Genomic DNA, 27,655 nt, shown 5'->3' with positions numbered 1-27,655 from the left:
GGGTTTGAATGTGGAAGCCATAGGATCCTCATGGAAGTGAGCACCAGGAAGCCCTGTCTGCAGACCTCTGTCCTGCTCATCTCCTGATGGCTCTGAAAAGCAATTTTAAAAGGCTGGATTTTGACTTTCTGATGGGAGTGAACAGTGCTTTGGAGGAGCAAATTCTTGTGCCATGTGTAATTAGCCAGTGTACTGTCATGAGAGCCTCAGTTAGGTGAGGTCTCCTGGACATCTCCAATGAATCCGCAGGGAGAGTAGAGAAGGACAGGTGCTCAGGCCACTAACTAATTATCCTGATGGGCTTATGAGATTTCCAGGAGGGTCATGGTTGCCAAGGAGAGGGACAGAGGACACAGGACCTTCTGACAATTGCTTGGCCTTTGGGGTCCAGCTCAGGGAAATGACAACAGGCTCTGCTGATGTGGACAGCTCCCCAGATGTGAGCTGCAGTTCCTCCAATGATCAGCAGGGGCAGTCTTGGGGAAGCACAAGGCCCAGAAGAATATTTGTCTCAACTAGGAACTTAGCTACCTTTCTTGGCTTCCTTTCCTGTTCCCGGAGGTCACTGACAGCCTTCTTAGGTCCTCTAGCTGTTTCCTGTATTTGCTACCCTGCTAGGAAACAATGTTTAGTAGGAGCTCTATGTATTTTCTTTGGGAAAGATAGAGTGTCCTAAGGGAATCACCTAGACAGAGGTTCAAGGCATCTCAGAAAGGCCAGGGAGCACATGGGCAGACACAGTTCAGCAAACAGAAGTAGGCTCATTGTCTTGAAACCCTGCAAGAGATGATTGAACCCAGAGCAGTCCTTCCAGGACCCAGGTCATCTCCTCCCACACACTCAGGCTGTGAGCTCCTGACATATCTCCTCCTGGCCTTTCTTCTCCCTCAGAATCCTGACTGGTGCCTGCAGTGAGAATAGATCTGTCCCCTTCCCCACTCATCATGTGGCTTGTCCCTTTGGATCCCTCACACATATCTGTCACCTTCCTCCTGAGAGCAAATCCCATCTTTCCAGAGCACAGAGGACTTCACAGGGCAGGCTGGGTGCCCAGCTGGGTTTCTGTGTCACACAGGGAGTGCAGAGGCTCCCTCTTTGATGCTATCAAAGGCCATGGTAGATCAGAGGCAGCCCCTGGGTGAACAGATATTCTCTCAGGGGACAGGGATTCTCAGAAGTTTGTTCCTTATTGTGTGCTCTGGATGGCTAAAACAGAACGAGCCAAGTGAAGAGGTGAGTAGCTCTCAGAACACAGAGAGGCTCACAGCCCATGGGACTCTGGGAGATGCTTATGTCTGGGAGGAGGCTCAGCTCAGAGGATCAGAGAACCGGGGGAGCTGAGCTGGAACAGATGTGCCACAGAGGGAGGACAGATCTGGCCACAGAGATCTGGGACGTGCTCTCTGTACCATCTGCAAAAGATGTACCACCTGATGGTGCTCCTGCTCACAGATGAGGAGACCACATTTTACAGTGTGTGAGAGAAGAGGACTCACCTACTGTCTAGGGTCTCTTCAAGGGGACAGGGACTGGAGAATAGCCTCAGGGTTTGTAGGGGAGAAGACAGCAGTATAGAGGCTCATCATCATCATCACCACCACCATCATCATCATAAGCAGCAGCAGCAGGAGGCTCGTGGAAAATAAGAAGCAGGGGGAGGGGTAGATTGTTCTCACCCAAAGTGAATCATCATGACCACAATGTTTTGAAGACTGAGGTTCTCAGATGTGACATCCCAAATAAGAAACCAAGCTGGTGTTGATCAGTGACACAGTTCAGTGGATATAGACATTTGCTTCAAGTCTGATGACCTGAGAACCAATGAACACTAGTTGTCCCCTGATCTCCACCTAGGGACTGTATCCTGCACACCCTCCCCACTGAGACATGCCCTTGCACATGAACAGATACACCAGTATAATAAGTAAATGTATAAAAAATTATAGCAAATGGAAGCAATCAACACTCTATTCCCAAAAATACAAATTTGTTAAATAAATCCATGACCATGTATGGTCCTGAGGCCTCCTTTACTCATTCATTCATTCAGTCTACACTGAGTGTGAGCAGGGATCTGAGGACAGTGAGGTGGGGCCATGTAGACACCTGAGGAGAGAGCACCATAGAGAGGAAATGAGAAATGAGGGACATGGAGCACATGAAGGTAATGTGGTGACCTCCACCAAGTAGGGCAGGGAGACCCTCACACACACACCTCAGCTGAGCAATGGACACAATTGCTCAGGACACAGACAAAATACAATGTCTTAGCCAAATGCAAAAGTCCTAATATTGATGGATCTCTCTTCCCTTCTAGCCTCTCTTTTCATCTGTGGGCGTCCTTCCTTCCCTGCCAAGCTCACTATTGAGTCAGTGCCGCCAAGCGTTGCTGAAGGGGGAAGCGTTCTTCTCCTTGTTTACAACCTCCAGGATAAGCTTCGAGGGCTTTCCTGGTACAAAGGGGCATATGTGTCTAGGAACCTTGAGATTGCCCGACAGATAATAGCCAAGAATTCAAGTGTGCCAGGCCCTGCCCACAGCGGTAGAGAGACAGTGTACAGCAATGGATCCCTCCTGCTCCAGAATGTCACCCGGAACGACACTGGATTCTACACCCTACGAACTCTGAATAGACATCGGAAAATGGAATTAGCACATGTACAACTTCAGGTGGACAGTAAGTGATTCTCTGGGATCATTCAGTGCTGGTAGGGCTTTGAAACACAGGACTGTCACCCCCGGCATGTGGCTACCAACCCTTTGCATTGTGTCTTCATTTTGGGGGTTGACCACTTGTGCTGTACACACATGATGAAGAGAAAGGCCCATAGATCAGACACCATCATCTGACTTGCCCCTGTATCAAGGAGGACCTTGTCAGAAAATAACTCAACCCTAGATGCCAGAGTTTGCCTAGTCTTCTGGGGCCTCTTGCATGCATGTGATGAAACCACAGCATCCTCACAGAGTGGTGAGCACTAGGAAGCTCTGGCATCAGTCATCTGTTCCAGGCTTGACTGCAATGTCTTTGGGAACCATTTTGTCAGGAGTCCTGCTTCCTGCCTGTCTCCTCACAGCTTGTCCATCCTGATCTTCTAGCACCTAGGACACTGAGCCCAGGGGTGGAAAAGCTTGGCATGGACTGGGCCCTCTGACATCAATCACCAATTAAAAAATGCACCATAGGCTTGCCCACAGGCCATCTTCTGGTGGTGTCATTTTAAATTGAGGCTCCCTCTTTCAAAAGATTCTAGCTTGTTTTAAGTTGGCATAAAGCTAGCCAGCATAATTCCTGAGCCCTTTCCATTACCTGAGTTTGCCAAGAAGACCAGACTGCTCTGGGCCATCACCTAGCCTTAGTCCTGGGGCTGCAGGCTGAGCAGTAGGACATCTAGAAAGTGATGTCAGAGGCTGAGTGCAGGTACAAAGGAAATGAGAAAAGTCAGAAAGTGAATATGCAGGGTGTGCAGAGACCAAGGTCAGAGGGAGGCATCATCTCAAAGCATAATGTGCATAAGTGTGTGTAATGTCTGACCAAGGGCAGTGAGGGGGCAGACATGGAGACACTAAGAAAAGTGCTCCATGCAGAGGAAATGAGAGATTCTGTGGCACTGAGGGAATGGAGGCTATGTTTCTGACTTCCACCAGGTAGGATAGACACACCCCTGCCTGCATCTCTAGGCTGAGTGAAGAATTCATCTGCTCAGGATGCAGGTCACCATCTTTCCACCAAGCACAATGATCACATGTAATGATTTTTCTCATTTCCCTTCCAGCCTCCCTTTCTTCATGCTGTGACACTCTTGACTCTGGCCAACTCATCATTGATCCAATGCCACGGTATGCTGCAGAAGGGGAAAGCATCCTTCTCCGTGTTCTTAATCTGCCTGAAGATGTCCAAGTTTTTTGCTGGTACAAAGGAGCATTGACCTTCCAGATCTTTAAAATTGCAGAATATAGCAGAGCCAGGAACTCCATCACCAAGGGGCCTGCTCAAAGCAGAACAGAGAGAGTATACACTAATGGATCTCTCCTGCTCCAGGATGTCACTGAGAAAGACACGGGCTTGTATACTCTACAAACGATAGACAGAAATTTCAAAATTGAAAAAGCACACGTGCAAATCCATGTGAACAGTAAGTGACTCTCTATGGCTTCCAGCTGTTGGGTGTGACTTACCCTATTTTATAACTGTATTGTATGAACTGGGCTGTGCCTGCTCTCTCAGCCACTGCATTGTATCCTCACCCTAGGGTTTGGGCATTTACTGCAGGGCATACCTGGGATGGACCAACAGCATTAGATCAGAACCTGTCCCCTATATTTACCTGCAGAGAGGAAGGCTGGTACTGAGTAAATTCAGGCCAAGGAGGTAAGTCACAGCCCTGATCCTTGGGTCTCTCACCATGCACATAGTAGCCCCGAAGAAGATCTGTAGGGTTCATTCAGGCCCTCCCTGAAGAAATATTTCCAGGTTCCACAGAGAGCACCAGGAAGTCCTGGCTGCTAATCTCCATCCCTGTTTAGACTCAAGGGGACAGTGGGGAGTGTTTTTGTCACTGCTTGTTTTTGGATTCCTGTTGGAGATGACATGGGACAAAGCTCTATTGGCACGTGGAATCAGCCTGTGTACTGCCATGAGAGCCATGGTTAGGCTATGTCCCCTGGACATCTACCTCAGAGACTCAGCAGGGAGAGCATAGCTGGACAGGTGTTCAGGCCATTAACTAACTGTCCTATTGGGCTCATGAGATTTCACAGGAAGGGCAGGGTCCCCAAAGCAAGGGGCAGAGGACACAGGTTCCCCTCTGCAGTTGGTTTTCCTCTGAGGGCCAGCTCCTGGAATTGTCTCCTGCAGGCAAATGATGGCAGAGTTGCTGAACTGGACGGTATCAAAGCAAGAGGTGTAATGGTCACTAGATAAAGAGATAAAATAGAAAATAACTAAGGCCTCACACTCTGCCCAGTCTACTGGGGCTCTAGCCATGAATACTCAGAATGCTCAGACTGCCTATATTGTTGCAGCTCCTGGTAGTGTTTCCTGTCACAGGTGAGGAGAACAGTGCCTGACTGAGAGAAGGGGAGCTATGGTGGAAGGAGAGGAAGGGCTCCCTCAAGTTGACCTCTGACCTCCATCTAGGTGTTGAGTTCTGCACTCATCCATACACACGATGATGTACAGTTTCACCTGCACCAACACACACACACACACACACACACACACACACACACACACACACACACACGCACACACACACACACACCACATGTTTATGTGAGCAGGAGCTTTAACCTCTGTCAGTAGCTTTAAATATGAGAATTTAATTAAAACCTGATCTTGGCAGGCCCTGAGACATTCATTCCATCTACCCACAGGCCACAGGAATTTCCAGAAAATTAAATTCCTTTTAAAAAACAAGGTGCTAGGTTTACTGAACTGGAAGTCATACCAGGCAGCCCATCTCAATGTGAAGTCAGTGTTGAGTGCACCCAGAGAGGGACAAAATCAAAGAGGTCAGGAAGAAAACACTGAGAATTGTAGAAGAAGAGGTGAGGAATGGTACCTCCATCCCCCACATCTGAGAGAGAGAGCAGGCTTGTGAGGATGGTGAGGGTGGAGACATGCGAGGACAGAGTTCCCCACACAGTCAGGTGCACATGGAGGATGTTTGCTCACTCCGAGTGGTTCACACACTCCCACCCATCTCCGCTGAGTGATGGATCTAAGCTTCTCTGGACCCCATCTTTTCACCAAAGACAAAGATCTTAATATTGATGGATTTGTCTCTTTTTCTTCTATCTTCCCTTTCAGTCTGTGTTTCCCCCTCCCTCCATGGTCCAGCTCACTATTGAATCAGTAAGAGGAGCATCAGGAAGCCAGGGATCCATACCCAACTCTAGTTTTACCCAGAGAGTGTCTCCTCAGGGCTAACATTGGACTTCCTGTCAGAGCTGACAGGGAACAAGTCTTTGCTAAGTGTCCTACAGGGTGTAGCATCACCTGTTTATCGCCATGACAGCTGCAGTCATGTGGGTCACTTGTGCACCTCCTTCTCCTGAGGTTCAATGGACAGGTGCCAGGACAGAAGCCAACTGTTCTGATGAACTTAGGAAATTCTCTGGAAAATAATGTCCCTAAGGGTAGGGACAGAGATGACAGTTCTCTAGGCACCTCCTTACCCTCAGAATTCCAGCCTAGGGTAAGTGGAACAGATGCTGCTGATGTGAGCAGCTCCCCATCCCCAGATCAGAACATTGCTCATACCTAATCTTAACTCATAGGCAGTGCAATGATCATGCACAGTTGTCCTAGTACAGGGAAACTGAGGCACATCAACCCCCGTGGCTCAATCAAGGTCACACAGCCCTTGGGTCACAGATGCAAGGCACAAGATATGACTGTAGTTGCCGGGCATGGTGGAGCATGCCTTTAATCCCAGCACTCGTGAGGCAGAGGCCAGCCTGGTCTACAAGTGAGTTCCAGGACAACCAGGGCTATACAGAGAAACCCTGTCTCGAAAAACCAAAAACCAAAAACCAAAAACCAAAAACAACAACAACAAAAAAATGACTGTAGTCACCACTCCATTTTCTCCTCCATGGAAGCTTTATTTATGCGAGCTATAGAGGGGCTGGTTGAGCTGTCTGAAAGATGACTGTCATTTGGTCCCCTCTTCTGTTTCTTTGCAGAGCCTGTGACACAGCCCTTCATGAGAGTCACGGATAGCACAGTTAGAGTACAGAGCTCAGTGGTCTTCACTTGCTTCTCAGACAACACTGGGGTCTCCATCCGTTGGCTCTTCAACAATCAGAGTCTGCAGCTCACAGAGAGGATCACACTTTCCCCATCAAAATGCCAACTACGTATAAATCCTGTCAGGAAAGAGGATGCTGGAGAGTATCAATGTGAGGTCTTCAACCCAGTCAGCTCAAAGACCAGTCTCCCAGTCAGCCTGGCTGTGATGAATGAGTGACCCCTCTTCTCATCCTACAGCAGGGGGAGGCATTCCTTTGTTAATAGGGTACAAAATGGATGAAAGTTACATAGTAAAAATTGTCAGTCTCCAGTCATGTACCACCAGCATGGTGGCTCATGCCTGTAGTTTTGACATAGCAGTGTGTAGAAGAACAGGCCACCATTTTAAGTGAGACTTCGTGTCCAAAGGAAAATAAAGACATCAGTATGGTAAACAGTATTGCAAATGTGTTAAGAGTTTAGGTTGTGGATCTAGTATATCACTAGCCCTGAGAATCCATGGCAACTAGGTTCAGGAGTTCCCAAACTTCAGGATTCTCTGAGTGCCCTTTTAACATGGTACAGTGTCTGCACAGAGACAAACATGCTCTCATATACTCCAATAGTGTCACCTAACCCCAAAGCTACCTGGACATCAGTCACCCATGGGAAGTGAGGAAGTGACAGAAGGGACTGCCCATAGTTCTCAGTGCACATAACTGGCTACTAGATAGTTTTGATTCACAGTTTCTTTGATGCACAGAATTGAAATATTTTTGTGTAAAGGACAACTGGAGTGTTTCTATCCCAAGGGTGGCAGTCACAGTGTGACCTTGCATACAATTCTTTGTCATATAAATATACATAATATAGATGATATATATAAATATATAATATATCCAACTCTATATAATGTGTATTATATTTATATGAGATTTCTCCCTTTAGTTGTTTTGAAGCACACAGCTGGGTAGCATAAATCTCATTTTTCCTGTCACTTGACCATTGCCACTGCCTATTTCTGAAGTATTTCTAAACTTATCCTGCTCTTTTCAGGCATGTGTAACCCCATCTACTCTTGTCTATGCTTTTGACTAAACATATCTAGTTATATGAGGTCAGAAGTATAGTTCAAGTGGGTGTTTTTGCTCACCAGTTTCAGAAACTTCTATAGATTTTTTTTTTTTTAGGATTTTCTCCAAATAAGTTTCACTCATCTGCAGATATATTTTACAGCTGATTGGCCACTTTCCATTTATTTGTGTTGTAGAATGGTTGTGTTTAGGATCCTTAAGGGAATACTGAGCAGAAGTGGTCACAGCATCATCCTCGTGTCAATCATGCTCTTAGAGGGAAAGCTGCCAGTGTCCCCATCAAGTACTGAGTTGGCTCTATGTTTTGTTTTTCTTTAAAAATTATTTATATCTTTTACATCTCAATATCAGCCCCCTCCTTTCAGACCCCTCTCACAGCTCATTTTCTCATCCCTACTCCTCCCTGGATATCTCCCTTCAATCCCCCTCATCCACCCTAGCACATCAGTCACTTGGCTCAGGACTTGGCACACCCTCTCTCACAGAGGCCAGACAAGGCAGCCCAGTTAGGTGAATGGGATCCTCAGCCAGGCAACAAATTTAAGGACAGCCCCTGATCCAGTTGTCAGGGGATCCACATGAAGACCAAGCTACACTTAAGCTATATATGTTTGGTTGTGGGACTGCATCTGTTTCCATTGGCTGCTGGGTGGAGCCCCTCAGAGGACAGACATCTAGGCTCCTGTCTGCAAATATAACAGTTTCAATAGTGTCAGTGATTGTTGCTCACCCATGGAATAGGTCTCAATTTGGGGAAGTCATTGGTTGGCCATTCCCTCTGCCTCTGCTCTATCTTTGTCCCCGTACTTCTTGTTTGCAGGACACATTTTAGGTTAAAGGTTGTGGGTGTGTTGGTGTTCTTATTCCTATGCTGGGAGTCCTGCCTGGCTACAGAAAGTGGAAAATTTAGGATCCATATCCCCTACTGTAAGAATTTCAGTTAGAGTTATTTTGTCACCCTGAGGCCTACTGCAGCATAGAGATGTCCTGTGTATGGTGCTTCTTCCTCACTGATTTCTGTTCTCTCTCCCCTGTTCTCCCTACAGCTGATCTCCTCTGTCCTGCTCCCCTGCCCATCCTATCTCCCACCCAATTCTTTCCATTCCAATCAAAGCATGCTGGGGTCTACACATAGTGTCAGAGACACAATGCACACCAGTGGATCACTGCTCTTTCAGAACACCATCCAGATGGGTACAGGATATTTTGACCCTACAAATCTCAAATGCTGAGGTTGAATGTGCACGCACCTGCATCACCATGTAAATAGTCAATGGTTTGTGCTATCTCTGCATGTGGTTGTGTGACCCTTGGGTGCTAGGTGGGTTGTTTTCACTTTGTACACACTAGTCTGGACTGGTCCTGCTTCCTGTTGTGTCCACACTGGGATTTTAGAATTTAGTGTAGGAAACACCCAAAGTAGACAAACTGAAATATTTGTTTTATCTGAATTCATGCCGTTGAGAGCAGGATGTATTTTTTTTGGGAAGTAACACAGCCAAAGAATCAGGATAAGCCCAGGTTGTGTGGGCCTTATCATAAATGTAGTCCAAGAGAGATCCTTGGACTGAGAATCTGGCTGAGGGAGTTGTGCATTCTTAATAGAAGAGACTACCAGGAAGTCCTGGCTCTAGATAATTGTCCTAGTCTCCTGACTCCAGATGATCTGGGGGAGGGTGAGCAGAGTTGGAATCTGATCCATTAGAGCTAATAGAATGCTTTATTAGCTGTCTGAATCTCCCAGCTCACAGAACCATCCAGTGCACTGCCATGAGACCCACAGTTAGGCTAGGTCACCAGGGCATCTCATTCTGAGTCTTGCATGGAGAGCACAGATATACAGACGCTCAGGCCATCAGCCAAATGTTGTGATGGACTTAAGAGACTTTGCAGGAATGCCAGTGTCCCCAAGGGAAGGATATCAGGTTCTCCTGATGACTCCATGTCTTCAAGGATTAAGTGTAGCAAATTTTCTCCTGTAGACAGTAACAGACAGTGGTGATCTGGGCAGCCTTCCTGCCCCAGTTTCAGGCCCTTGTTCATATTTAAGGCTACCCTGTAGACACTGCAACATTCATCCATGGGATGTGCTGTCATCAGGAAATTGAGACACAGGGAACATGCCGCAGACTCCCCCCACTCCCTTTTTGGGTCTCCTATCTGTGTGGAACTGGTCTCTGGTGACAAGTGGGCAAAGGAGTCTGCGAATGACAAAGATGACACGAGAGAGCGTGTTGAATTTGAGTGTAATTTGTCAAATTGAGCATCAAACTTTTTATACAGAAGAGTAACAGGAAGCCAGATGAACACATCCTCTAAGTTACAGTGCCACAATACAAAAGGAATGTATACATCAAAAGATGGCAGGGACCAGGCCGCATTTACCACTAAGAAGGGAGCCAGATGTAATGCTAGTCTATTGTCAAGCCCACCCCCAGGGGTTCTTAGTAAATGCCTGACTTATGCAGTTTTGTCAGAGACCATACTGTGAGAAAGCGGGCCCTTCACAATCTCCCACCCTGACAAGCCAAATGGCCTTGTGCTAGGAGCCGGTTGTCACTCCCTTCTCCCTGTTCCCTTCCTGGCACCTGAGGCTGTAAAAGCTGAATTATAGTCCCCTCTTCCTTATCTCTTTCTGACTCCTATGACATCCAAGGACATGAGTTACATGCTGAGCCTGGCCTGACACCCCAAGGCTGTTAAGGAGGATCTATGTTCCAAAGATAAGACGCAGAGTGCCCGCTGCCTGGAGACTGACTTTGGCCCTCATGTCAGCAGATGCCTACTTCTTTGTTCTTTGTTAATTCCCCCTCGATCCCTCCCTATTCCCCTCGATGTATGCTTTAAAACCCAGCATCTCAGCCTAATAAACGGAGACCTTGATAGGACCCTCTATTTGATCTCCAGCTCCTTTTTCTCTTCCTCCCATTTTCTCCCATGTTTGCTGTCCCCCTCGCAACCACAAATAACTGAGTCTTGCGGGACAGATACTGTTTCTTTGGGCCTAGTGAAGAAACCTGTCTCAGGGGGATTCCCTAATTCTTTCACGGTAAACCCACCTATTCGCTAGGCCATTGTGAATTCCCTTCTCTGGGTAAGACTGGCTATTGTCTCAAGTAAACACTCTGCAGGCCAGCCCTGAGCTATCCCGTTTGTTGTGATGCCTAATTAGTTTCACTGTCTCTACTAGAAGTAAATTTGAATGTTACTGAATCGGTAACCTTCTCACTGAATTCCTACTGAATTCCAAGCTCGTTGGCTTCAAGGATTTTCTAGGATGATGGAACACTGGTGGAGGCTTACCTATGTCAGAATTCAATCTTTAAAGGCACTTATAATAAAACAATACTGAAAGAGAGCATACACTATACTAATGCAGGGATAGGGTATGAGTATACGGGTTATGAGAATGCCAAGGTTCCTGGAGGCTGAGTCTCCTTGAAACTCTTTGCCTCGTGAGTGCTTGCAGGTCTCTCGGCCTGTTAAGCAGACTTCACTGGAGTGGGTGTAGCATTCTCCCCCTTTCGTTTTATTTTTCAGCTGAAGTTCCAGAATGTCCCGCTTTGTCGTAGCTACAGATCTCAGCAGTACTCTAAAGATGAGTGGAAACACGATTACTAATAAAATAATGCCAATAATAATAGCAAGTAGGATTATATATTGAACTCAATCCAGGGGATTCAATGCATTTAGGTTATTTTGTAAATCTCTTGGCAATTCATCAATGTTCCAAGTGTTCAAGTGACTTCTGCTAATATCTTAAATTTTTGCCTTTCTAGCCTTAATATTTTCTATATCCTGCTCTATTGCTAAGACTACTTCTTCTAAAACATTAACCTTTGTCTCCATTAAAAAATTTTTTTTATTAGATATTTTCTTCATTTATATTTCAAATGCTATCCCAAAAGTCCCCTATACCCTCCCCGAGCCCTGTTCCCCTACCCACTCACTCCCACTTCTTGGCCCTGGTGTTCCCCTGTACTGAGGCATATAAAGTTTGCTAGACAAAGGGGCCTCTCTTTCCAATGATGGCCGACTGGGCCATCTTTTGCTACATATGCAGTTAGAGACACGAGCTCTGGGGGTACTGGTTAGTTCATATTGTTGTTCCACCTATAGGGTTGCAGACCCTTTCAGCTCCTTGGGTACTTTCTCTAGTTCCTACATTGGGGGCCCTGTTTTCCATCTGATAGATGACTGTGAGCATCCAATTCTGTATTTGCCAGGCACTGGCAAAGCCTCACAGGAGACAGCTATATCAGGGTCCTTTCAGCAAAATCTTGCTGGTGTATGCGATAGTATCTGTGTTTGGAGGCTGATTTTGTGATGCACCCCTGGGTGGGGCAGTCACTGGATAGTCCATCCTTTAGTCTTAGCTCCAAACTTTGTCTCTGCAACTCCTTCCATGGATATTTTATTCGCTATTCTAGGGAAGAATAAAGTATCCACGCATTGGTCTTTCTTCTTGATTTTCTTGTGTTTTGGAAGTTGTATCTTGGGTATTCTATGTTTCTGGGCTAATATCCACTTATCAATGAATGCATATCTAATGACTTTTTTTGTAATTGGGTTACCTCACTAAGGATGATATCCTCCAGATACATCCATTTGCCCAGGAATTTCATAAATTCATTGTTTTAAATAGCTGAGTTGTATTCCATTGTGTAAATGTACCACATTTTGTGTATCCATTCCTCTGTTGAGGGACATCTGGGTTCTTTCCAGTTTCTGGCTACTGCTATGAACATAGTGGAGCATGTGTCCTTATTTCCAGTTGGAGCATCTTCTGGGTATATGCCCAGGAGAGGTATTGCTGGATCTACCAGTAGTACTATGTCCAGTTTTCTGAGGGACTGCCAGACTGATTTCCATAGGGGTTGTACCAGCTTGCAAACTCACCAGCAATGGAGGAGTGTTCCTCTTTCTCCACATCCTCGCCAGCATCTGCTGTCACCTGATTTTTTGATCCTAGCAATTCTGACTGGTGTGAGGTGGAATCTCAGGGTTGTTTTGATTTGCATTTCCCTGATGATTAAGGATGTTGAACATTTTTTCAAATGCTTCTCAGCCCTTCATATTCCTCAGTTGAGAATTTCTTGTTTAGCTCTGTACCCCAGTTTTTAATGAGGTTATTTGAATTTCTGGAGTCCAGCTTCTTGAGCTCCTTGTATATATGGGATATTAGTCCCCTATCAGGTTTAGGATTGGTAAAAATTCTTTCCCAATCTGTTGGTGGCATTTTTGTCTTATTGACAGTATCTTTTGCCCTACAGACCTTTGCAATTTTATGAGGTCCCATTTGTCGATTCTTGATCTTACAGCACAGGCCATTGCTGTTCTGTTTAGGAATTTTTCCCCTGTGCCCATATCTTTGAGGGTTTTCCCCACTTTCTCCTCTATGCATTTCATTGTCTCTGGTTTTATGTGGAGTTCTTTGATCCAGTTAGACTTGAGCTTTGTATAAGACTCCAATTTTTTTTTATCTATAATATGTTGCTCTTACAAAGCTATAGAAATATTCCTATGCTTATCATTAACAAAATGAGCAGTATGCAGCTGCTTGTCTAAAGCTGTGATAGACAGTGCAAAAGTAGTTAAAATTGCAATTAAAGCAGTAATTCTTTTTTTTTTTTTTGGGTGCAGCGAACTTTATTGATGGTATTCAAGAGAGTAGGGAGGGCTCCCTAGGCCCCTCCTGTTATTATGGGGGTCTGGGATGGAAATTGTGAGGGAGATACTCAGTGTTGGGGGCCTTGAGTTGGGATAGGGACTCCTCAGCAACCGAGGGCCTCTCTCTTGCTCTCAGTGTCCTTGCTGGGGTGGGTGGTCCAGGGTTTCTTACTCCTTGGAGGCCATGTAGGCCATGAGGTCCACCACCCTGTTGCTGTAGCCGTATTCATTGTCATACCAGGAAATGAGCTTGACAAAGTTGTCATTGAGAGCAATGCCAGCCCTGGCATCGAAGGTGGAAGAGTGGGAGTTGCTGTTGAAGTCGCAGGAGACAACCTGGTCCTCAGTGTAGCCCAAGATGCCCTTCAGTGGGCCCTCAGATGCCTGCTTCACCACCTTCTTGATGTCATCATACTTGGCAGGTTTCTCCAGGCGGCATGTCAGATCCACGACGGACACATTGGGGGTAGGAACGCGGAAGGCCATGCCAGTGAGCTTCCCGTTCAGCTCTGGGATGACCTTGCCCACAGCCTTGGCAGCACCAGTGGATGCAGGGATGATGTTCTGGGCAGCCCCACGACCATCACGCCACAGTTTTCCTGAGGGGCCATCCACAGTCTTCTGGGTGGCAGTGATGGCATGGACCGTGGTCATGAGCCCTTCCACAATGCCAAAGTTGTCATGGATGACCTTGGCCAGGGGGGCTAAGCAGTTGGTGGTGCAGGATGCATTGCTGACAATCTTGAGTGAGTTGTCATATTTCTCATGGTTCACACCCATCACAAACATGGGGGCATCGGCAGAAGGGGCGGAGATGATGACCCTTTTGGCTCCACCCTTCAAGTGGGCCCCGGCCTTCTCCATGGTGGTGAAGACACCAGTAGACTCCACGACATACTCAGCACCGGCCTCACCCCATTTGATGTTAGCGGGGTCTCGCTCCTGGAAGATGGTAATGGGCTTCCCATTGATGACAAGCTTCCCATTCTCGGCCTTGACTGTGCCATTGAATTTGCCGTGGGTGGAGTCATACTGGAACATGTAGACCATGTAGTTGAGGTCAATGAAGGGGTCGTTGATGGCAACAATCTCCACTTTGCCTTGTGGAGAGCAGATGGCAGCCCTGGTGACCAGGCGCCCAATACGGCCAAATCCGTTCACACCGACCTTCACCATTTTGTCTACGGGACGAGGCTGGCACTGCACAAGAAGATGTGGCTGTCTCTGAAAACAGGGAGGAGCAGAGAGCCGCAGTAATTCTTAAAATTGCTCATTTAACCTTTTTAAAGTTTGCATTCCCAGATTTTTTCCCTATTTTTTCTTTTCTTTTTTTGTTATTAGATATTTTCCTTATATACATTTCAAATTTCAAATGCTATCCTGAAAGTTCCCTATACCCTCCCACCGCCCTGCTCCCCTACCCACCCACTCCCACTTCTTGGCCCTGACGGTCCCCTGTACTGGGCCATATAAAGTCTGCAATACCAAGGGGCCTCTCTTCCAAGTGATGGCCCACTAGGCCATCTTCTGCTACATATGCAGCTAGAGACATGAGCTCTGTGGGTACTGGTTAGTTCATATTGTTGTTCCACCTATAGGGTTGTAGACCATTTCAGCTCCTTGGGTGCTTTTTCTAGCTTCTCCATCCTGTGTTCCATCTTCTAGATGGAACACATGAGACAGCTATACCAGGATCCTTTCAGTAAAATCTTGCTGGCATACGCAATAGTGTCTAGGTTTGAGTGTCACTGATACAATAGTGTCTAGGTGGCTGAGTATGGGATGGATCCCTGGGTAGGGTAGTCTCTGAATAGTCCATCCTCTAGTCTTAGCTCCAAACTTTGTCTCTGCAACCCCTTTCATGGGTATTTTGATCCCTATTCTAAGGAGGAATGAAGTATCCACCCGTTGGTCTTCCCTCTTCTTGATTTTCTTGTGTTTTGCAAATTGTATCTTGGGTATTCTATGTTTCTGGGCTAATATCCATTTATCAGTGAGTGCATATCTAATGACTTCTTTTGTGACTGGGTTACCTCACTAAGGATGATATCTTCCAGATACATCCATTTGCCCAAGAATTTCATAAATTCATTATTTTTAATAGCTGAGTAGTACTCCATTGTGTAAATGTACGACATTTTCTGTATCCACTCTTCTGTTGAGGGACATCTCTGTTCTTTCCAGCTTCTGGCTATTATGAACATAGTGGAGCATGTGTTCTTATTACCAGTTGGAACATCTTCTGGGTATATGCCCAGGAGAGGTATTGCTGGATCTTCTGGTCCTATTACGCCCAATTTTCTGAGGAACTACCAGACTGACTTCCAGAGTGGTTGTACAAGCTTGCAATCCCACCTGCAATGGAGGAGTGTTCCTCTTTCTCCACATCCTCGCCAGCATCTGCTGTCACCTGAATTTTTGATCTTAGCCATTGTGACTGGTATGAGGTGGAATCTCAAGATTGTTTTGATTTGCATTTCCCTGATGATTAAGGAATTTGAAAAAATTTCAGATGCTTCTCAGCCATTTGGTGTTGCTCGGTTGAGAATTATTTGTTTAGCTCTGTACCCCATTTTTTATTAGGTATTTATTTCATTTACATTTCCAATGCTATCCCAAAAGTCCCCCACATGCTCCCCCACCCACTCCCCCACCCACCCACTCCCACTTCTTGGCCCAGGCATTCCCCTGTACTGAGGCATATAAAGTTTGTACGACCAATGGGTCTTTCTTTCCTCTGATGGCTGACTAGGCCATCTTCTGATACATATACAGCTAGAGACACAAGCTCCGGGGGTACTGGTTAGCTCATATTGTTGTTCCACCTATAGGTTTGCAGATCCCCCAGCTCCTTGGGTACTTTATGTACCCCATTTTTAATGGGGTTATTTTAATTTCTGGAGTCCAGCTTCTTGAGCTCTTTGTATATATTGGATATTAGTTTAGTCCCTTATCAGATTTAGGATTGGTAAAAATCCTTTCCCAATCTGTTGGTGGCCTTTTTGTCTTATTGACAGTGTCTTTTGCCTTACAGAAGCTTTGAGATTTTATGAGGTCTCATTTGTCAATTCTTGATCTTATAGCACAAGCCATTGCTCTTCTGTTTAGGAATTTTCCCCCTGTGCCCATATCTTCAAGGGTTTTCCCCACTTTCTCCTCTATTAATTTCAGTGTCTCTGGTTTTATGTGGAGGTCTTTGATCCATTTAGACTTGAGCTTTGTACAAGGAGATAAGAATGGATCAATTTACATTCTTCTACATGACAACTTCCAGTTGTGCCAGCACGATTTGTTGAAAATGCTGTCTTTTTTCCACTGGATGGTTTTAGCTCCCTTGTCAAAGATCAAGTGACCATAGGTGTGTGGATTCATTTCTGGGTCTTCAATTCTATTCCATTGATCTACCTGTCTGTCGCTGTAACAGTACCATGTAGTTTTTATCACAATTGCTCTGTAGTACAGCTTAATGTCCGGCATAGTGATTCCACCAGAGTTTTCTTTTATTGTTTAGAATAGTTTTTGGTATCCTTGGTTTTTAATTATTCCAGATGAATTTGCAAATTGCCCTTTCTTTTTTTTTTAAATTATTTATTTATTTATTATATGTAAGTACACTGTAGCTGTCTTCAGACTCCAGAAGAGGGCATCAGATTTCATTATGGATGGTTGTGAGCCACCATGTGGTTGCTGGGATTTGAACTCAGGACCTTTGGAAGAGCAGTCAGCGCTCTTAACCACTGAGTCATCTCTCCAGCCCCAAATTGCCCTTTCTATCTCTGTGAAGAATTGAGTTGGAATTTTGATGGGATTTGCATTGAATCTGTAGATTGCTTTTAGCAGGATAGCCTTTTTGACTATATTAATCCTGCCAATCTATGAGCATGGGAGATCTTTCCATCTTCTGAGATCTTCTTTAATCTCTTTCTTCAGAGACTTGAAGTTCTTATCATACAGATCTTTCACTTCCTTAGAGTTACACCAAGATATTGTATATTATTTGTGACTATTGTGAAGGGTGTTGTTTCCCTAATTTCTTTCTGAGTCCATTTATCCTTTGTGTAGAAAAAGGCCATTGATTTGTTTGAGTTAATTTTATATCAGTTACTGCACTGAAGCTCTTTATCAGGTTTAGAAGTTCTCTGGTGGAATTTGTGGGGCCACTTATATATGCTACCATATCATCTGCAAATAGTGATATTTTGCCTTCTTCCTTTCTAATTTGTAGCCCCTTGATCTCCTTTTGTTGTCTAATTGCTCTGGCTAGGACTTTAAGTACTATATTGAATAGGAAGGGAGACAGTGGGCAGCCTTGTCTAGTCCCTGATTTTAGAGGGATTGCTTCCAGCTTCTCACCATTTACTTTGATGTTGGCTACTGGTTTGCTGTATATTGGTTTTATTATGTTTAGATATGGGCCTTGAATTCCTGATCTTTCCAAGACTTTTATCATGAATGGGTGTTGGATTTTGTCAAATGCTTTCTCAGCAGCTAAAGAGATGATCATATGGTTTTTGTCTTTGAGTTTGTTTATATAGTGGATTACATTGATGGATTTCTGTATATTAAACCATCCCTGCATCCCTCGAATGAAGCCTATTTGGTCAGGATGGATGATTGTTTTGATGTGTTCTTGGATTTGGTTAGCAAGAATTTTATTGAGCATTTTTGCATGGATATTCATAAAGGAAATGGGTCTGAAGTCCTCTATCTTTGTTGGGTCTTTGTGTGGTGTAGGTATCAGAGTTATTCTGGCTTCATAGAATGAATTGGGTAGAGTACCTTCTGTTTCTATTTTGTGGAATAGTTTGTGAAGAACTGGGATTAGATCTTCTTTGAAGGCCTGATAGAACTCTGCACTAACCCATCTGGTCCTGGGCTTTTTTTGGTTAGGAGACTATTAATGACTGCTTCTATTTCTTTAGGGGATATAGGACTGTTTAGATCATTAACCTGATCCTGATTTAACTTTGGTACCTGGTATCTGTCTAGAAACTTGTCGATTTCATCCAGGTTATCCAGTTTTGTTGAGTATAGCCTTTTGTAGAAGGATCTGATGGTGTTTTGGATTTCTTAAGGATCTGTTGTTATGTCTCCCTTTTCATTTCTGATTTTGTTAATTAAGATGCTGTCCCTTTGCCCTCTAGTGAGTCTGGCTAAGGGTTTATCTATCTTGTTGATTTTCTCAAAGAACCAGCTCCTCGTTTGGTTGATTCTTTGAATAGTTCTTCTTGTTTCCACTTGGTTGATTTCGGCCCTGAGTTTGATTATTTCCTGTAGTCTACTCCGCTTGGATGAATTTGCTTCCTTTTGGTCTGGAGCTTTTAGGCGTGTTGTGAATCTGCTAGTGTGTGCTCTTTCTAGTTTCTTTTTGGAGGCACTCAGAGCTATGACTTTCCCTCTTAGAAATGCTTTCATTGTGTCCCATAAGTTTGGGTATGCTGTGGCTTCATTTTCATTAAACTCTTAAAAGTCCTTAATTTCTTTATTTCTTCCTTGACTAAGGTATCATTGAGAAGAGTGTTGTTCAGTTTCCACGTGAATGTTGGCTTTCTATTATTTATGTTGTTATTGAAGATCAGCCTTAATCCATGGAGATCTGATAGGATGCATGGGACAATTTCAATATTTTTATATCTGTTGAGGCCTGTTTTGTGACCAATTATATGGTCAATTTTGGAGAAGGTACCATGAGGTGCTGAGAAGAAGGTATATCCTTTTGTTTTAGGATAAAATGTTCTGTAGATATCTTTTAAATCCATTTGTTTCACAACTTCTGTTAGTTTCACTGTGTCCCTGTTTAGTTTCTGTTTCCATGATCAGTCCATTGATGAAAGTGGGGTGTTGAAGTCTCCCACTATTATTGTGTGAGGTGCAATGTGTGCTTTGAGCTTTACTAAAGTTTCTTTAATGAATGTGGCTGCTCTTGTATTTGGAGCATAGATATTCAGAATTGAGAGTTCCTCTTGGAAGATTTTACCTTTGATGAGTATGAAGTACCCCTCCTTGTCTTTTTTGATAACTTTGGGTTGGAAGTTGATTTTATTCGATATTAGAATGGCTATTCCAGCTTATTTCTTCAGACCGTTTGCTTAGAAAATTGTTTTCCAGCCTTTCACTCTGAGGTAGTGTCTCTCTTTTTCCCTGAGATGGGTTTCCTGCAGCAAAATGTTGGGTCCTGTTTGTGTAGCTAGTCTGTTAGTCTATGTCTTTTTATTGGGGAATTGAGTCCATTGATATTAAGAGATATTAAGGAAAAGTAATTGTTACTTCCTATTATTTTTGTTGTTAGAGTTGGCATTCTGTTCTTGTGGCCGTCTTCTCGTAGTTTTATTGAAGGATTACTTTCTTGCTTTTTCTAGGGCGTGGTTTCCATCCTTGTATTATTTGTTTTTCCTGTTTTTATTCTTTGAAGGGCTGGATTTGTGGAAAGATATTGTGTGAATTTGGTTTTGTCATGGAATACTTTGGTTTCTCCATATGGTAATTGAGAGTTTTGCTGGGTATAGTAGCCTGGGCTGCCATTTGTGTTTTCTTAGTGTCTGTATAACATCTGTCCAGGATCTTCTGGCTTTCATAGTCTCTGGTGAGAAGTCTGGAGTAATTCTAATAGGCTTGCCTTTATATCTCACTTGACCTTTTTGCCTTGCTGCTTTTAATATTTTGTCTTTATTTAGTGCATTTGTTGTTCTGATTATTATGTGTCGGGAGGAATTTCTTTTCTGGTCCAGTCTATTTGGAGTTCTGTAGGTTTCTTGTATGTTCATGGGCATCTCTGTTTTTAGGTTTGGTTCGTTTTCTTTTATAATTTTGTTGAAGATATTTGCTGGCCCTTTAAGTTGAAAATCTTTATTCTTATCTACTCCTATTATCTGTAGGTTTGGTCTTCTCATTGTGTCCTGGATTTCCTGGATGTTTTGAGTTAGGATCTTTGTGCATTTTGCATTTTCTTTGATTGTTGTGTCCATGTTCCCTATGGATTCTTCTGCACTTGAGATTCTTCCATTTCTTGTATTTTGTTGCGGATTTTCGTATCTATGTTTCCTAATTTCTTTCCTTTGGTTTCTATCTCCAGAGTTGTCTCCCTTTGGGTTTTCTTTATTGTTTCTACTTCCATTTTTAGATCCTGAATGGTTTTGTTCAATTCCATAACCTGTTTGGTAGTGTTTTACTTTAACTCTCTAAGGCATTTTTGTATTTCTTCTCTAAAGGCTTCTAGCTGTTTACCTGTGTTTTCCTGTATTTTCTTCTCTGCCATCATCATAAGAAGTGACTTTAGATCCATGTCTTGCTTTTCTGGTGTGATGGTGTATCCAGGACTTCCTATGGTGGGAGTGTTTGGTTCTGATGATGCCAAGTAACCTTCTGTTGTTTCTGTTCTTACGCTTGCCTCCTGCCATCTGATTATCTCAAGTATTTGCTGTCCTCAATATATCTGATTGGAGCCTGTCCTTCCTATAATCCCAGTTGATTCAGGATTCCTCAGAGTCCAGATTTCTCTGTGATCCTTTGTTTGTGGGCTCCTGTGAACCTGAGATCCTGGGTGTGTCAGAGTTCTTGGCAGTCAAGTTCCTCTGAGACCCTGAAATACTGGTGTGACCAACCTTCTTTTATCCTGGGATTCTGTTGTCAAAGACCCTGGGCGTGTTATAGTGCCTGGAAGTGGTGTCTCCTTTGAGGAGCGTGGAGCTGTCTAGTCAGTGGTCCTAAGATGGCATGGAGAGTCCTCTAGGGACTGTGGGTGTGTCTGTCAACTCTTCATATGAGGTGACCCGGTGCTGGTGGTGCTGGCATCAACCAAAAGGGCTTAAAGCCCTTCTTGATGTCCTCTACCAGCATCATGGGATATGCTTGTAAATCCGAGTCTTGCTTTTCGGGTGTGTTGGGGTATTCAGGACTGGCTGAGGTGGGAGTGCTGGGTTCTGATGATGGTGAGTGGTCTTGGTTTCTGTTAGTAAGATTCTTACATTTGCCTTTTGCCATCTGGTAATCTCTGGAGTTAGTTGTTATAGTTGTCTCTGGTTGGAGCTTGTTCCTCCTGTGATTCTGTTAGCCTCTGTCAGCAGACCTCGGAGTCTAGCTCTCTCCTGAGTCTCAGTGGTCAGAGTACTCTCTGCAGGCAAGCTCTTCTCTTTCATGGAAGGTGCACAGATATCTGGCGTTCAGACCTGCCTCCTGGCTGAAGATGAAGGCCCGAAACAGGGCCTGTCCCAGAAGATTTGTTGCCTCTGCAGTCTGCATGCTCACCTGCACAGATTGGTCTCCAAGGGACATGGGACACAAGATGGCTCTCTCACCTGCTCTGGTGGTCAGAGCCCTCCCAGTTGGACATCTCTCCTCTGGCGGGGAAGATGCCTGTATGTCTGGAGCCCGAAATAGGGTCTATCCCAGAAGCTGTGTCGTTTCTGCAGTCTGCTCGCTCACCCTTCGTAGTCTGTGAGCTGACCTGCGCAGACTGGTCTTTGAGGGACCTGGGAACCAAGATTGCTCCCTCCCCTGCTCTGAAAGCCTTTAGCTTTTTTGAAGCACATAGCTGGGTAGTATAAAGCTCATTTATATTGTCATGTGACCATCACCACTGTTCATTTCTGTAGCATTTCTAAACTTATCCTGCTCCTTCCAGCAGTGTCTCACTCCATCTCCTGTTGTCTATACATTTGACCAAACATGTCATCTTGTTATTTGATGTCAATATTTCTAGAAGCACAGCTCAGGTGTGTGTTTTGGTCACCAGTCCCTTAAACTTCTATAGATCCTTTAGAATTTTCTCCAAATAACTTTCATGTTATATATAGATATATTCTATAGCTGACCACCTTCTATTTCTTTGTGTTGCCGAATTGTATTTAGGATTCCTAAGGGAATATCAACCAGAAGTGGTCACAGCAGCATCCCTGTGTTGATCATGCTCTTAGAGGGAAAGCTGTCAGTGTCCTCTTTGCATCCTGAGTTGGTTTTGGTATCTACATGCACCCCTATCGCACTGGCATTGTCTTCTATTTCTAGTTTGTCTGTTTTCATCATTAAAATCTGTTCACACTTGCCTAATGTCTTCATTGATTCACTTATGAGTTACTCATGGAATCTGTTTTGTGTCTCTTCATGCTTCTATCTCTGTAGGTTCTGGAACTTCTGGGCATGTGTCTGCTTCTTCTCAGTCAATCTACAGTTAGCACATAAGTATTTAGTGCTTGTGGAGTTTTTAGTATTCTGAAGAATGGATAGTTAGGTCTCAAATTTCAGTTCTGGTATTAATGTTAATCTTGTAAACACAATGTTAATCTCATTAAAGGTTGTCAATATTGTTTGTCTGAAGAATAAATTTTTGATCCAGTGATTTTTCTATTATCATTTATTTATATCATTATTCTAATCTGTGGTAACTATAGCAGGGACTATGGAGGAAAGATGCTGCCTGGCTTCACTCCAGTTACCTGTTCAGTTACCTTCTCCTTGTACATCTCAGGTCCACCTGTGTAGGAATGGCACCATCCACAGTGGGCTGTGCCTTTTTATATCAATAAATAACCAAGTAAATGCTTCAGGTATACACCCACAGATCAAGATAATGGAGGCAATTTCTTGAGTTTCTCCAGGTGTCTCTATCTTGTGTCAGGTGCTATATACAAAGTAACACATATGTTGAATATACCTGGCCCATCAGGTGATTTTCAGCAAGGTCTAGTGACTAGTTTCTATAGGTCAGATTATCTTTATCCACCTAAACCTCAAGTAAGCTCTCCATGTGGTTCATACATCTGAGAGAAGGGATGTTAATAACTAAGGACTAAAAGGCTCTGTTGCAAAACCTGCCTGACCCTTCATGCTCATAGATTATTCCTAGATTCATGCTCCCATAAAACAGTAGTGGCTCGTGTCAATCATCATGAAACATCTGATCAGAATGGCTCCTGTTGTGGTCCAGCTGTACTACTGAGCTGAGAGAGGGCCTACTCTTTGTCTTTTGGCTCAGGTTCCTGTTTGCACTTCAAGTCCTGAGGACAGGCTCTGAGGCTTCTCACTGAAGCAACATGGGAACTCTCATTCCAACCTACCTGTGGGGCAGGCTTATCCAGCAAAGCCTTGGGGGTGGGCATGGGCTCACGCTCAGCAGTGGAGGTCAGTGCATCTGGAGGGACACAATGCTATGTGCTGTAAGGCAGTCCTAGGTCTGTCTACCACCATGCTCTATAGATTAGCTCACACAGGATGCCCCACCATCTCTGAGCACTCAGGTCCCCTGCATCTGCCTGTGATTTACCTCTTCATGCCTTTTCCTTGGACAGTGGTTGGCAGAGAGATGAGATGTCAGCATTAGTGGAAAAAAGTACTTGCATTGGTCAGAGGACCCACAAAGGGGAATCTCCTGTCTGCCTTCTGCACAACACTGTTACACACAACCACAAGTAACAACTCCAGCCTAGTGGAGGCTGGGAACTTGGTAGCATTAACATGTGAACATGAGATTCAGGATATAATCTACCCTATGGTGGATAAGTGGTCAGAGCCTGTCAGAAGGTGATAGGCTGAGGCTGTTTGACATCCATAGGACACTCTAATCTGAGTCATGAGGACTGGCACTGAGTACCAGTCAATGCTACTACTCTCAACTTGATGTTTCACTCCTGAGCCTTCCTCTCCTTGCATCTCTGATTTCTTTTATCTCAACCTGAAATGTTATTCCAATACCTCTAAGCCTTAGGCTGTTTAGGGTAGTTGCAGGGGCTTCCCAGTAAAGAATGTCCTTAAGGGCATGCCAACTGAATTTTGTCACAAACTCATGACCTTCTGTCCCCTCCATTAATGTCTACAATGGCTGTTCTGTAGACTGTATACCCTGGTTTTGACCTGTGATAATACCCTTCTATTTCCCACATGAGAAGAGAAAACTCAGAGATGGGGGCCAGCAGCTCAGAGGTCTGCTCCTAGATATGTTCCTGCTTCACATGTGACTGGCTCTGCTCTGTGGTTGAAGAAGTTGTCTGGCTGGCCTTCCTGAGTCAGGATAATAGAGGTTTACAATGATTTGACGATGCTATTTAATTGGTTCTTCTTAAGGTTAAGCATAGGTCAATGATGGACATCAGAAAATCAGAATCAGGGAATTGGAAATGTGAACCTCAGGGTAGGACCCCTCAGAGCTGAGTCCTGGCTCTGAATATCCAGCTGTGTGAGCACATGTGGTGCTCATAGATAATAATGTGCACTCTCTTAGAGAATTGGGAGTGTCCTGTCCTGAGTAGCACACTAACTGTCAAAACGACAGGTCATGAAGTATCCATGTAGTGACTAGTTCTCAACAGAGACATCTTAATCAGGTCACTCTTCAGAATTGTTTGTGATGAATTGTCTTGATTGTCTTAATGTAGGAGGATGGAGGTTACTATGGTAGTGCCATCCCTATGTAGGTGGTCTTGGGTTGTCTATGTAAGTTAGCTAAACTGAGGCCAGATATATAGATAGGTAGATAGATATATGAATAGATAGAGGCACATAGAGAAGCAGAGACAGAGAAACACACACAGAGACAGATATATTGATAGATACAGAGACAAAAAGACAGAGCTGACAATTACCTTTCCTCATCAGCTCCTGCATTCAAGTTCCTGTCTCAAATTTCTGTCCTATCTTCACTTAGAAATGGCTTTGGCCTTAAGGTGTCAGGCAAATAAATCCTTTGCTCCATAAATTGCTGATATCACAGCAGCAGAAAGGCAAATAGAACAGAGTCTCTGGTGCTGAGCATAGAACAGACTCATTTAAACCATATGTAATATTCTCTGTACTCATATGCAAAGCTATTTCCATCCTTTGGGGAAAGAGAATAGACTGAGGGTCAGACCAGACAAGTGCAGGTGCAACCCCTATTCTATCAATCTCTGCCTTCAGTGTCAAGATACTATATCAGGACTTTCCTTCAATCATTTGGAGGTATTTGCTGATACTGCCCATCCTGATTCTACCCATCCTCTGGATGCATATCATCTCTGTCTCTGGACCAGGAGTTCCCAGAACAAATCTTGAACCCTCCTTAGATTCACCTCTCACTGCTTGGAATCACAGTGAGCAGGATGACTAGCCCCACAACACACTTGTGCCCAAGTGTCAGGCCACCTCACAGCACTTGAGCCTGGAGGCCATTCCTGCTGTAGACACAGACATGAACTGCAGGTCTTCTCATGTTCTCTAGGGGGTGATATAAAGACACATCATCCACGCTCAGAAAATTATTTCATTGTGTGTATACACAACTTTTGTCACCTATCCATCAGTTGAAGGCTGTTTAAGTTGTCTCCATTTTCTAGCTCCTATGCCTAGAGTAGCAATGACCATGACTGAGCAGGAGTCTGTGGAGTAGGATGTCAAGTCCTTTGATCAAATGCCAGGAGTGGGGTAGCTGGGTTATGTGGCAGGTTATTATTATTATTATTATTATTAATTAATTATTGCTAGTACTCCATAGGATTCCTATAGGGGTTGCACCAGTTTGTAACCCCACCAATAGTGAATGAGAGCTCCCCTCTCCCTACGCCCCCATCAGCAGTTTTGTAGGGTGTCAGCCATTCTGAATGGGATAATGTGAAATCTCAATGTAGTTTTAATTTACATTTCCCTAATTGCTAAGGATGATGAACACTTTTGGGGATTTTTTTCAGTCATCTATTTTTCCTTTTTTGAAAATTTTGTTTAGATTCATGGCCATTTTAAACATATGTCCTCTCTCTTTCTCTCCTGCTCCTAGGTTTTGTGAGGTCACTGCCTATGGTAGTTGGCCATGACATGTTTCATAGTGTGTTTGCTGTTGCTGGAGAGAGAAACTACTGACTATCATAGATTGGTTTTGTATCCTGACACTTTGCTGAGATTCTTGCTTCTTGATGCTTTCTGTTGGAATTTTAGAATCTCTTCTGTATAATATCATGCCTTCTGCAAATAGGGACACTTAGACTTCTTTCCCTATTTGTATCCCTTTAATTTCCTTCTGCTGTATAATTGCTCCAGTCAGTGCTTCCAGTCCTGTATTGAGGAGGAGTGAAGATAGTAGGCAGCTTGTCTGCTTCCTGGTTTAAGAGGGATTGCTTCAACATTTTCCTCTTTTCAATGCTATTGGTTGTAGTCTTGCTACATATAGTCTTTATTATATTAATGTATGCTCCCTCCATCCCTTACTTCATCAAGGACTTTTAGCATGAAGGCACGTCAAATTTTGTCAAAGACTTTTTTCTGTACCTAATGTGATGATCATAATAGGTTATGTTTAAGAGTGTTCTATCTATCTATCTATCTATCTATCTATCTATCTATCTATCTATCTATCTATTGAAATACCGTTCAGATTTAAAGACAAAGAAATAAGAAAACTAACAGAAAAATGGGTGGAACTAGAAAATGTACTGATCATAGGAACCAAAACCAAGACCAAAGACAAATGCCCTATATTCTTTCTCACTTGCAGTTAGCAGATTAGTGTCTTCAGATATATGAGCTTAACCACAGATAGCCAGAGAAACCAGGAAAGTTAAGAGACCGTGAGGACAGGGAACACAACATTGATTCAAATGGATGTGCCATCTGCTCTTCCCCTTACACTGCTCTATGTCTCTTTTTCTTGGTGTGAAAGAATACACTGAGCAACAGCACTTTAGGGTAGAGTAAAAGGTCCATTTCCCTTCTGGGTCTGGGTCATTTTGTAGCATGGAAGGATATCAAGGCACAAAAAAAGATTATGGCTGGCTCATTCAGTGGCTGACTCTCTGGCTTATGCTTAGCTAATTTTCTTATACAACCTGTATGACCAAGGACCATCTGCCTAGGGATGGTGCTGCCCACAGTGGCCTGGGCCCTCCTTCCTCAATTAAAAGACCCTGAGGCAGGAGGAGCACTGGGAAATAGAATATTGGGTCCAGGTGCTATGGAGAGGAAATGGGAAAAAAACAGGGAGGTCTTTATTGTGGAGAAGGAGTAAGGGCAATAATGAAGGAGAAGGAAGTGGAGGTATAAATAACACTAAAGAGGTTTGAAAAATCTACTAGAAGATCATATTAGTTTGTATTTATCTAAGCATGTATATTTAAATGAGGCTGTACTACTCCCCCTAAGAGCCATGGACTAACAAAAATACAGTGTCAGGGATAAGAAACCTCACTTCAAATTGTTG

General features: G+C 44.0%; 1 protein-coding gene and 1 pseudogene across 1 annotated transcript in view; one reads left to right on the top strand and one right to left on the bottom strand.

Moving 5' to 3' along the window:
• Positions 1-27,655, top strand: part of LOC110297752 (pregnancy-specific glycoprotein 22-like) — a 31,713-nt gene that overhangs the window by 3,320 nt on the left and 738 nt on the right. The window contains 3 exon segments of the mRNA XM_021166710.2: positions 2,318-2,677; positions 3,777-4,136; positions 6,691-6,906. Of these exon segments, the coding sequence (XP_021022369.2) occupies positions 2,318-2,677; positions 3,777-4,136; positions 6,691-6,906 (936 nt within the window).
• On the bottom strand, positions 13,460-14,728 carry LOC147003472 (glyceraldehyde-3-phosphate dehydrogenase pseudogene; annotated as a pseudogene).

This window comes from Mus caroli, unplaced genomic scaffold (genome assembly GCF_978045245.1).
Source record: "Mus caroli unplaced genomic scaffold, Mus_caroli_1 scaffold_8, whole genome shotgun sequence".
Lineage (NCBI taxonomy): Eukaryota > Metazoa > Chordata > Mammalia > Rodentia > Muridae > Mus > Mus caroli.
This window is presented reverse-complemented; position numbering and strand designations above follow the sequence as displayed.